This window comes from Rutidosis leptorrhynchoides, chromosome 6 (genome assembly GCF_046630445.1).
Source record: "Rutidosis leptorrhynchoides isolate AG116_Rl617_1_P2 chromosome 6, CSIRO_AGI_Rlap_v1, whole genome shotgun sequence".
In the NCBI taxonomy this organism is placed as follows: domain Eukaryota; kingdom Viridiplantae; phylum Streptophyta; class Magnoliopsida; order Asterales; family Asteraceae; genus Rutidosis; species Rutidosis leptorrhynchoides.
The window spans coordinates 413,176,650-413,189,789 of record NC_092338.1 but is presented as its reverse complement, the minus strand read 5'-3'; the positions used below and the strand labels follow the sequence as shown (position 1 = coordinate 413,189,789).

Sequence of the window (13,140 nt, the reverse complement as noted above, 5' to 3'; positions counted from 1 at the left end):
AACCGGTGGGGGAAATAATAAAACGGTTAAGTAAAAGAAAATCCTCAACCAACCGACCAAGGTTAATTATGGTCAATGGTGTTTCCGCCAAGGAAGCAAAATATTGGGAGGATTACCAATTCTCCGATGAATCGGATTCCGACGAGAATTCCGATGATGTTATAGAAATTACCCCAACTGAATTTAAAAAGGCAAAAGAAAATAATAAGGGAAAGGGCATAAAAATAGAGAAATCTAATTCCAACCCCGATGAACTTTATATGTATCGTCAACCCCCGAAGTCCTTAAGTTGTAACAATGACCCGGGAACCTCTAAACCACCAGGTTTTTCTAAACCAATGTGGAAAACGACGGCTCGTATTAGGGGAACATCATATATCCCTAGAAACTTGGCAAAACGAACCAAAACCGAAGAAGAAGAAACAAGCGAGTTGGAATAAGATAGTTGTATTCGTGTGGTGTAATATAGTGTGCTTATGCTTTATGATATATGTAAAAATTGCTTGTATTAATAAGTATTTTTTTTTTATGAATCTAACTCTTGTCTATTTTACAGTATAAAAACACAAAATGGATAGACAACCCAATATTTTAAGAGACCTACCCGGAGACATGATTGATGAAATCTTGTCTAGAGTCGGTCAGAATTCTTCAGCACAACTATTTAAGGCGAGATCAGTTTGTAAGACATTCGAAGAACGTTCCAAGAATGCCTTGGTTTATAAAAGGCTTTCGTTCGAAAGATGGGGGATATCACATTGGGAATTCCATAAGTTACGATGTGTTTACTTTGACGCATATATTGCGGGGAACCCAAATGCTATTTTACGCAATGGGTTAAGAAATTATTTTGACTCAATATATCCGAATATTGGACTTCGTGATTTAGAAAAAGCGGCTAACATGCAACATAAAGAAGCATGTTATGCTTACGGATTAGTAATGTTCGCTTCTCACCAAAGTGAGAACAAGAACATCGGGCTACAACTATTAAACAAAATGTTTCCACAAGTGACGGAGTCGGTAATTGGGGTAAGAAATGGGGTTTTTAGATTATTACGGGACTGTTGGACATTACGTAACCCTCGTCCCTTTGACGACGTTACAACACGCTGTCTTATCAACGGCCATAACGGTTATGTTCCACAAGACCAAGGATGGGAAGTAGTCCTAGTAAAACCAGAATGCATGACTTGTTTCTGGACGTATGAATTACGTGTCTTTATTGCCTTTGCTGAATGACTTGTGTACTAGCTAGAATTATCTTCACAACTATCTTGTATCAAAGTTATTGTGTACTATATTTCATGCTTTATGTAAAATAAGCGGTATTGTAAGTTTGTAAAATATTGTATAAAAGTTTGAACGCGAAATATTATTATAATCAGTTTTTCATATAGAATTGTAGTAGTTGAATTGTATATTAGCTACTAAGTATGAACTTAACGGGTAGGTACTACCCGAATTTAAACTTATAAAACGCTAATATGAAGAAAAAGCTTTTATAAATGAGTTCATATTATGCTACGAAATACTATTAACTACTCTTAATATTCTGTATGATTAACTTGTTCCATTTGACTATTTTGAAGGAAATGGCACCGACTACTCGACACACCGTGAATATGAATGAAGAGGAATTCCGTACTTTTCTAGCTTCAAACATAGCCGCAGTACAGGCTGCGTTACATACCAACAATTACCTTGGATCTAGCAGTACAGGAAATCGTGTAGGATGCACCTACAAAGAATTCACTGCCTGCAAACCTTTGGAATTTGATGGAACCGAAGGACCGATCGGATTGAAACGGTGGACCGAGAAGGTCGAATCGGTGTTTGCCATAAGTAAGTGTACTGAAGAGGTCAAAGTGAAGTACGCTACGCATACCTTCACAGGTTCTGCGTTAACATGGTGGAATACCTATCTAGAGCAAGTGGGACAAGACGATGCGTACGCACTACCGTGGTCAGCATTCAAGCACTTGATGAACGAGAAGTACCGTCCCAGAACCGAGGTCAATAAGCTCAAGACAGAACTTAGAGGGTTAGGAACCCAAGGATTTGATATTACCACGTACGAAAGACGATTCACAAAATTGTGCCTATTGTGTCCGGGAGCATTCGAAGATGAGGAAGAGAAGATCGACGCGTTTGTGAAAGGATTACCGGAAAGAATCCAAGAAGATATAAGTTCACACGAGCCCGCCTCTATACAACAGGCATGTAGAATGGCTCACAAACTAGTGAACCAGATTGAAGAAAGAATTAAAGAACAGACTGCTGAAGAGGCCAATGTGAAGCAAGTCAAAAGAAAGTGGGAGGAAAATGGTGATAAGAATCACCAATACAACAACAACAGCAATTACAACAATAATCGCAACAATTATCCCAACAATCGCAACATCAATCGCAACTACAACAAACGGCCCAACAACAACAACAACAACAACAACAACAACAACAACAACAACAACAGCAACTACAACAACCATCCCAACAACAATAATAACCGCAACAACAACAACAACAATCAGAAGCAGCTATGCCAAAGGTGTGAAAAGTATCACTCGGGGTTCTGCACCAAATTTTGCAACAAGTGTAAAAGAAATGGTCATAGCGCGGCGAAGTGTGAGGTCTACGGACCAGGGGTTAATAGAACGAAAGGAACGAATGGTGTCAGAACGAGTAATGGAGGAGCAAGTAGTGTCGGAGCAAGTTATGCCAATGTAGTTTGTTATAAATGTGGAAAACCGGGCCACATTATTAGAAATTGCCCGAACCAGGAGAACACGAATGGACAAGGCCGCGGAAGAGTTTTCAATATTAATGCGGCAGAGGCACAGGAAGACCCGGAGCTTGTTACGGGTACGTTTCTTATTGACAATAAATCTGCTTACGTTTTATTTGATTCGGGTGCGGATAGAAGCTATATGAGTAGAGATTTTTGTGCTAAATTAAGTTGTCCATTGACGCCTTTAGATAGTAAATTTTTACTCGAATTAGCAAATGGTAAATTAATTTCAGCAGATAATATATGTCGGAATCGAGAAATTAAACTGGTTAGCGAAACATTTAAGATTGATTTGATACCAGTAGAGTTAGGGAGTTTTGATGTGATAATCGGTATGGACTGGTTGAAAGAAGTGAAAGCAGAGATCGTCTGTTACAAAAATGCAATTCGCATTATACGAGAAAAAGGAAAACCCTTAATGGTGTACGGAGAAAAGGGCAACACGAAGCTACATCTTATTAGTAATTTGAAGGCACAAAAACTAATAAGAAAAGGTTGCTATGCTGTTCTAGCACATGTCGAGAAAGTACAAACTGAAGAAAAGAGCATCAATGATGTTCCCATTGCAAAAGAATTTCCCGATGTATTTCCGAAAGAATTACCGGAATTACCCCCACATCGATCCGTTGAATTTCAAATAGATCTTGTACCAGGAGCTGCACCAATAGCTCGTACTCCTTACAGACTCGCACCCAGCGAGATGAAAGAACTGCAAAGCCAATTACAAGAACTTTTAGAGCGTGGTTTCATTCGACCAAGCACATCACCGTGGGGAGCTCCTGTTTTGTTTGTTAAGAAGAAAGATGGTACATTCAGGTTGTGTATCGACTACCGAGAGTTGAACAAACTTACCATCAGGAATCGCTACCCACTACCGAGAATCGATGACTTATTTGATCAACTACAAGGCTCGTCTGTTTATTCAAAGATTGACTTACGTTCCGGGTATCATCAAATGCGGGTGAAAGAAGATGATATTCCAAAGACTGCTTTCAGAACGCGTTACGGTCATTACGAATTTATGGTCATGCCGTTTGGTTTAACTAATGCACCAGCTGTGTTCATGGACCTTATAAACCGAGTGTGTGGACCATACCTTGACAAGTTTGTCATTGTTTTCATTGATGACATACTTATTTACTCAAAGAATGACCAAGAACACGGTGAACATTTGAGAAAGGTGTTAGAAGTATTGAGGAAGGAAGAATTGTACGCTAAGTTTTCAAAGTGTGCATTTTGGTTGGAAGAAGTTCAATTCCTCGGTCACATAGTGAACAAAGAAGGTATTAAGGTGGATCCGGCAAAGATAGAAACTGTTGAAAAGTGGGAAACCCCGAAAACTCCGAAACACATACGCCAGGTTTTAGGACTAGCTGGTTACTACAGAAGGTTCATCCAAGACTTTTCCAGAATAGCAAAACCCTTGACTGCATTAACGCATAAAGGGAAGAAATTTGAATGGAATGATGAACGAGAGAAAGCGTTTCAGTTATTGAAGAAAAAGCTAACTACGGCACCTATATTGTCATTGCCTGAAGGGAATGATGATTTTGTGATTTATTGTGACGCATCAAAGCAAGGTCTCGGTTGTGTATTAATGCAACGAACGAAGGTGATTGCTTATGCGTCTAGACAATTGAAGATTCATGAACAAAATTATACGACGCATGATTTGGAATTAGGCGCGGTTGTTTTTGCATTAAAGACTTGAAGGCACTACTTATATGGGGTCAAAAGTATTATATATACCGACCACAAAAGTCTTCAACACATATTTAATCAGAAATAACTGAATATGAGGCAGCGTAGGTGGATTGAATTATTGAATGATTATGACTTTGAGATTCGTTACCACCCGGGGAAGGCAAATGTGGTAGCCGATGCCTTGAGCAGGAAGGACAGAGAACCAATTCGAGTAAAATCTATGAATATAATGATTCATAATAACCTTACTACTCAAATAAAGGAGGCGCAATAAGGAGTTTTAAAAGAGGGAAATTTAAAGGATGAAATACCCAAAGGATCGGAGAAGCATCTTAATATTCGGGAAGACGGAACCCGGTATAGGGCTGAAAGGATTTGGGTACCAAAATTTGGAGATATGAGAGAAATGGTACTTAGAGAAGCTCATAAAACCAGATACTTAATACATCCTGGAACAGGGAAGATGTACAAGGATCTCAAGAAACATTTTTGGTGGCCGGGTATGAAAGCCGATGTTGCTAAATACGTAGGAGAATGTTTGATGTGTTCTAAGGTCAAAGCTGAGCATCAAAAACCATCAGGTCTACTTCAACAACCCGAAATCCCGGAATGGAAATGGGAAAACATTACCATGGATTTCATCACTAAATTACCAAGGACTGCAAGTGGTTTTGATACTATTTGGGTAATAGTTGATCGTCTCACCAAATCAGCACACTTCCTGCCAATAAGAGAAGATGACAAGATAGAGAAGTTAGCACGACTGTATTTGAAGGAAGTTGTCTCCAGACATGGAATACCAATCTCTATTATCTCTGATAGGGATGGCAGATTTATTTCAAGATTCTGGCAGACATTACAGCAAGCATTAGGAACTCGTCTAGACATGAGTACTGCCTATCATCCACAAACTGATGGGAAGAGCGAAAGGATGATACAAACGCTTGAAGACATGCTACGAGCATGTGTTATTGATTTCGGAAACAGTTGGGATCGACATCTACCGTTAGCAGAATTTTCCTACAACAACAGCTACCATTCAAGCATTGAGATGGCGCCGTTTGAAGCACTTTATGGTAGAAAGTGCAGGTCTTCGATTTGTTGGAGTGAAGTGGGGGATAGACAGATTACGGGTCCGGAGATTATACAAGAAACTACCGAGAAGATCATCCAAATTCAACAACGGTTGAAAACCGCCCAAAGTCGACAAAAGAGCTACGCTGACATTAAAAGAAAAGATATAGAATTTGAAATTGGAGAGATGGTCATGCTTAAAGTTGCACCTTGGAAAGGCGTTGTTCGATTTGGTAAACGAGGGAAATTAAATCCAAGGTATATTGGACCATTCAAGATTATTGATCGTGTCGGACCAGTAGCTTACCGATTTGAGTTACCTCAACAACTCGCGGCTGTACATAACACTTTCCACGTCTCGAATTTGAAGAAATGTTTTGCTAAAGAAGATCTCACTATTCCGTTAGATGAAATCCAAATCAACGAAAAACTTCAATTCATCGAAGAACCCGTCGAAATAATGGATCGTGAGGTTAAAAGACTTAAGCAAAACAAGATACCAATTGTTAAGGTTCGTTGGAATGCTCGTAGAGGACCCGAGTTCACCTGGGAGCGTGAAGATCAGATGAAGAAGAAATACCCGCATCTATTTCCAGAAGATTCGTCAACACCTTCAACAGCTTAAAATTTCGGGACGAAATTTATTTAACGGGTAGGTACTGTAGTGACCCGAACTTTTCCATGTTTATATATATTAATTGAGATTGATATTTACATGATTAGATGTTTCCAACATGTTAAGCAATCAAACTTGTTAAGACTTGATTAATTGAAATATGTTTCATATAGACAATTGACCACCCAAGTTGACCGGTGATTCACGAACGTTAAAACTTGTAAAAACTATATGATGACATATATATGGATATATATATAGTTAACATGATACTATGATAAGTAAACATATCATTAAGTATATTAACAATGAACTACATATGTAAAAACAAGACTACTAACTTAATGATTTTTAAACGAGACATATATGTAACGATTATCGTTGTAAAGACATTTAATGTATATATATCATATTAAGAGATATTCATACATGATAATATAATAATTTAAAATCTCATTTGATATTATAAACATTGGGTTAACAACATTTAACAAGATCGTTAACCTAAAGGTTTCAAAACAACACTTACATGTAACGACTAACGATGACTTAACGACTCAGTTAAAATGTATATACATGTAGTGTTTTAATATGTATTTATACACTTTTGAAAGACGTCAATATACTTATCAAAATACTTCTACTTAACAAAAATACTTACAATTACATCCTCGTTCAGTTTCATCAACAATTCTACTCGTATGCACCCGTATTCGTACTCGTACAATACACAGCTTTTAGATGTATGTACTATTGGTATATACACTCCAATGATCAGCTCTTAGCAGCCCATGTGAGTCACCTAACACATGTGGGAACCATCATTTGGCAACTAGCATGAAATATCTCATAAAATTACAAAAATATGAGTAATCATTCATGACTTATTTACATGAAAACAAAATTACATATCCTTTATATCTAATCCATACACCAACGACCAAAAACACCTACAAACACTTTCATTCTTCAATTTTCTTCATCTAATTGATCTCTCTCAAGTTCTATCTTCAAGTTCTAAGTATTCTTCATATATTCTACAAGTTCTAGTTACATAAAATCAAGAATACTTTCAAGTTTGCTAGCTCACTTCCAATCTTGTAAGGTGATCATCCAACCTCAAGAAATCTTTGTTTCTTACAGTAGGTTATCATTCTAATATAAGGTAATAATCATATTCAAACTTTGGTTCAATTTCTATAACTATAACAATCTTATTTCAAGTGATGATCTTACTTGAACTTGTTTTCGTGTCATGATTCTGCTTCAAGAACTTCGAGCCATCCAAGGATCCGTTGAAGCTAGATCCATTTTTCTCTTTTCTAGTAGGTTTATCCAAGGAACTTAAGGTAGTAATGATGTTCATAACATCATTCAATTCATATATATAAAGCTATCTTATTCGAAGGTTTAAACTTGTAATCACTAGAACATAGTTTAGTTAATTCTAAACTTGTTCGCAAACAAAAGTTAATCCTTCTAACTTGACTTTTAAAATCAACTAAACACATGTTCTATATCTATATGATATGCTAACTTAATGATTTAAAACCTGGAAACACGAAAAACACCGTAAAACCGGATTTACGCCGTCGTAGTAACACCGCGGGCTGTTTTGGGTTAGTTAATTAAAAACTATGATAAACTTTGATTTAAAAGTTGTTATTCTGAGAAAATGATTTTTATTATGAACATGAAACTATATCCAAAAATTATGGTTAAACTCAAAGTGGAAGTATGTTTTCTAAAATGGTCATCTAGACGTCGTTCTTTCGACTAAAATGACTACCTTTACAAAAACGACTTGTAAATTATTTTTCTGACTATAAACCTATACTTTTTCTGTTTATATTCATAAAATAGAGTTCAATATGAAACCATAGCAATTTGATTCACTCAAAACGGATTTAAAATGAAGAAGTTATGGGTAAAACAAGATTGGATAATTTTTCTCATTTTAGCTATGTGAAAATTGGTAACAAATCTATTCCAACCATAACTTAATCAACTTGTATTGTATATTATGTAATCTTGAGATACCATAGACACGTATACAATGTTTCAACCTATCATGTCGACACATCTATATATATTTTGGAACAACCATAGACACTCTATATGTGAATGTTGGAGTTAGCTATACAGGGTTGAGGTTGATTCCAAAATATATATAGTTTGAGTTGTGATCAATACTGAGATACGTATACACTGGGTCGTGGATTGATTCAAGATAATATTTATCGATTTATTTCTGTACATCTAACTGTGGACAACTAGTTGTAGGTTACTAACGAGGACAGCTGACTTAATAAACTTAAAACATCAAAATATATTCAAAGTGTTGTAAATATATTTTGAACATACTTTGATATATATGTATATATTGTTATAGGTTCGTGAATCAACCAGTGGCCAAGTCTTACTTCTCGACGAAGTAAAAATCTGTGAAAGTGAGTTATAGTCCCACTTTTAAAATCTAATATTTTTGGGATGAGAATACATGCAGGTTTTATAAATGTTTTACAAAATAGACACAAGTACGTGAAACTACATTCTATGGTTGAATTATCGAAATCGAATATGCCCCTTTTTATTAAGTCTGGTAATCTAAGAATTAGGGAACAGACACCCTAATTGACGCGAATCCTAAAGATAGATCTATTGGGCCTAACAAACCCCATCCAAAGTACCGGATGCTTTAGTACTTCGAAATTTATATCATATCCGAAGGATGTCCCGGAATGATGGGGATATTCTTATATATGCATCTTGTTAATGTCGGTTACCAGGTGTTCACCATATGAATGATTTTTATCTCTATGTATGGGATGTGTATTGAAATATGAAATCTTGTGGTCTATTATTATGATTTGATATATATAGGTTAAACCTATAACTCACCAACATTTTTGTTGACGTTTTAAGCATGTTTATTCTCAGGTGATTATTAAGAGCTTCCGCTGTCGCATACTTAAATAAGGACGAGATTTGAAGTCCATGCTTGTATGATATTGTGTAAAAACTGCATTCAAGAAACTTATTTTGTTATTGTAAACCATTATGTAATGGTCGTGTGTAAACAGGATATTTTAGATTATCATTATTTGATAATCTACGTAAAGCTTTTTAAACCTTTATTGATGAAATAAAGGTTATGGTTTGTTTTAAAATGAATGCAGTCTTTGAAAAACGTCTCATATAGAGGTCAAAACCTCGCAACGAAATCAATTAATATGGAACGTTTTTAATCAATAAGAACGGGACATTTCAAACATGAAGCTCAAACCTGCCAAGTGTAGCTTTTGGGAAGAATAAGGGAATTTTCTAGGGCACATCGTAACTCCGCGTGGAATCAAGTCTAACTGAAGAAGATAGAAGCAGTTGAAAAAATGCCCTCCCCTAAAATGAAAAAGCAAGTTCAAAGCCTCAATGGGAAATTAGCTGCATTGACGCAATTCCTGTCTAAGGCCGCTGAAAGGTCGCTCTCATTCTTTCACACCTTAAAGGACTGCGCTAAAAAGTCAGATTTCAAATGGACAGACGAGGCAGAAAAGGCATTCTAGGAAATGAAGACGCTCCTCAAAGACCTCCCCACATTAATAGCGCCAATTGCGGGCGAAACCTTGATACTTTACCTCGCGGTGTCTAAGAAAGCCGTTAGTTCCGTCAAATGCCAATATACTTCGTCAGCAAAGCACTATCGGGAAGCGAGCTGAATTATCTCCCCATAGAAAAACTCGTATACGCGCTCGTCGTTACTGCTCGACGTTTGCGCAGGTACTTCCAAGCACATTCGATTACGGTACTCACTGATCAACTTATTCGACAGCTACTCTATAAACCCGAGATATCGGGTAGGCTGACCAAATGGACAATAGATCTAGGCGAGCACGAAATCGTGTACTGCGCTAGAAGCGCTATCAAGGGGCAGGTAATGGCTAATTATTTGGCCGAAACGACCGCTGATATGCAGGCAATATGTGACCCTGAGCAACTTCCCGCACCTCCTCTCGAACTGTGGGAGCCCTATACTAACGGCGCTGCAAGCTCTGAGGGCGCTGGCGCAGGGTTAATCCTCACAGGTCCGCATCAGGAAGAGCATACTTACGCACTGCGATTCAACTTTAAGGTGATAAACAACGAGGCAGAGTACGAGGCGCTATTAGTAGGGATGCGTATAGCTCGAGAGCTGGGAATAAAAAAGCTACAAGCCTATGTGGATTCACAATTGGTCGCTAATCAGATAAATGGCACGTTCGACACCAATGACAAATCCATGTAATCATACTTGGCCCTGGTCCACTCCTTGGCCGATACGTTTATCGACTTCAGGATCAGTCAAATCCCCAGGAGTCAAAACAAACAAACGGATGTACTCAGTAAGCTAGCAGCTCTCACCTTCAACCATCTGGAAAAGAAAATATTAGTGGAGCAAGTTTTCAAGAAATCCATTGAACCGGAGATAACGGTTGCATATGTAGAAGAAGAAGAAGAAGCAACTTGGATGACAGACATTATAGAATTCCTGCGCACTGGATCCCTACCCGAGGATGAGAAGGAAGCAATGAAGATTAGAGTGAAAGCGCTAAATTATGAACTGAGAGGAGAAATCCCATATCAAAAATCTTATTTGGGCGCATCACTACGCTGCGTAGGACCTAAAGAAGCCGCTGCGATTATTGATGAGGTTCACAAGGGATCATGCGGGTTACATTCAGGATCAAGGATGGTTACTGAGAGGATCAAGCGACTACGGTACTATTGGCCCCAAATGTATGCTGATACGGCGGAACGGATAAGAATTTGCCAAGAACGCCAACTGCATGCACCCTATGATACGCCAACTGCACGCTGATACGGCGCCACGACACCCTATGATACCTATCACATTGCCGTGGCCATTCTGCAAATGGGCCATTGACATAGTGGGACCTTTCCCAAAGGGCGCGGGAAACGCCGAATACCTAGTTGTCGCTATCGACTTCTTCACCAAATGGGTGGAAGCAAAGCCACTGCGCACCATCACCAGTAAGCAGATCAGAGATTTTTTTCTGGGAAAGCATCGTATGCAGATTCGGTGTACCTAACGAGATTGTTAGCGATAATGGTACATAATTTGAAGGCAACCCCTTCGCAGCTGGTGTCAGGATTTGAATATCAAACAACACTTCACCTCTGTTGTGCACCCTCAGGCTAATGGTCAATGTGAGGTTACGAATAAAGACATTATGCACGCCATCAAAGCAAGGTTGGGAATGAAGTGCAGTGGATGGGTGGATGAGTTACCAAAAGTCCTATAGGTGCACAGAACAACGCACAAGAACATCACAGGAGAGACACCGTTCAGTTTGGTATACGGTTCAGAGGCAGTAATCTCGGTGGAAATAACAGTTCCAACAGAAAGAATTTTGTTGTATAGCGAGGGCGAAAATGACGAAAGGCTGTGCACTAATCTAAACTATGCGGAGGAGCGCAGGGAAATGGAAGCAGTCTGAGAAGTCACCAACAAACAGCGCATTGCAAAATACTACGACAAGCGTGTAAGGGCAAGAACTTACAAGGTGGGAGATCTTGTGTGGCACGACAACCAAGCAAGCAGGGCCCAAAACACTTGAAAGTTAGGGCCAAACTGGGAAGGACCTTACAAGGTCATTGGGATCAGTAACACTGGAACTTACAAACTGTCAGAGCTTAAGGGAAATCTAATCAAGCGGACCTGGTGTAACATCCTCAAGTGGGCCTAGTTGTCAGATTACTAGTTTGCCCTTAAGTTTATATTGTGTTATTATATGCTTTTATTTTAATTTAACATTTTTATTATTTGATGATGTGATTAGGACCAGTTTGTGACAAGGGTCACAGAACAGGTTTGTTTATTTAATTTGGACTCCATTTGGGTTGCAAAATGATGTACGAAAGTTATTAGATAACTGATAAATACTCGTGTATCGCACAGTGTAGGAATTAACCTAAATTAAGTGGCTAGTGTACTGTGTTCTTCCTCCCATTTCTAGATTTTTCCACACAAACACCGTACCTTCATTTCCTTCACCTAATCAAACTCTAATCTTGAATCTTTGATCTAGAGCTCAAATTAATCATATCTTCTTGTTCTCTGTGATTTTATGATCATTTTAAGGTAAGCTTCTCATAGATTCATGTAGTGATTCTTACTCAAATTGGGTTTTTGTGTTCATATGGGTTTTTGATGAAATTAAGCTTGATTCTTGATCTATAGTGTTTGATATGTTCAATTGATGTTAGAAATATATTTTATATAGTTTATATGATGTTTTGGAAGTGGTTTTGGTGTTAGATCTTGTAAAAATTGAGTTTTTGGGCCAAAATGGCGAAAATCAGCGAGCTGGAATGTTCTAACAGCTCCCATACTTCTAAAAGGTCACTCGTACGAGTGACCACGCATTTGAGGATCAACCACACGGTTGAGGACTCACTCGTACGAGTGATTTCTCGTCCGCGCGAGTGAGCACTGGTCAGTTTTTGGTAAAATTGAAAAGGCTGTAACTTTCAAACCGTAACTCCATTTTCGATGAATAAACTATCGTTGGGCTCGTATTGAAGTTTAATTTACAATGATAAGGTTTTAAAAATCTAGATCAAACTTCATTTTGGTCAGAATAAGGGATTTTATTGTGTATGTCTTGTTTTGTACTCGTTTAGTGTCGTTATTGATTGAGTTTATGATGTAGGCTTATCCTATAGTGAATATATGATGATATGTGTTAATTTAATGTATGTATTGATGTTTATGTTGTACATTTTGAGTGGAAACCCATATAAACAACTGCTGCTACTGTTCTTCATCACTCGCACGAGTGAGCCTTCACTCGTATGGTTGGGGTGGTCAACCGTGTCATGAACCGTGCGAGTGAGTGGATATAGAGAACTATTGTTTTGGTTAAGATGATACGTACGGTTGAGATGTGACACGTAC

General features: G+C 38.1%; 1 protein-coding gene across 1 annotated transcript; it reads left to right on the top strand.

Annotated features, from left to right (window-relative positions):
• The first annotated feature begins 9,855 nt into the window (after positions 1 to 9,855).
• On the top strand, positions 9,856 to 11,040 carry LOC139855113 (uncharacterized). The gene is made up of 2 exons (XM_071844363.1): positions 9,856 to 10,463; positions 10,518 to 11,040. The coding sequence occupies exons 1-2, from the start codon at positions 9,856 to 9,858 to the stop codon at positions 11,038 to 11,040; spliced, it is 1,131 nt and encodes a 376-aa protein (XP_071700464.1).
• The last annotated feature ends 2,100 nt before the right edge of the window (positions 11,041 to 13,140 follow it).

What these genes read in the sequence shown, in the direction of transcription:
- LOC139855113 (XM_071844363.1), top strand. Translation starts at nt 9,856, where the DNA reads ATGCCAATATACTTCGTCAGCAAAGCACTATCGGGAAGCGAGCTGAAT. An exon ending in GACACCAATGACAAATCCAT is followed by an intron (nt 10,464 to 10,517) that starts GTAATCATACTT and finishes TATCGACTTCAG; the next exon opens with GATCAGTCAAATCCCCAGGA.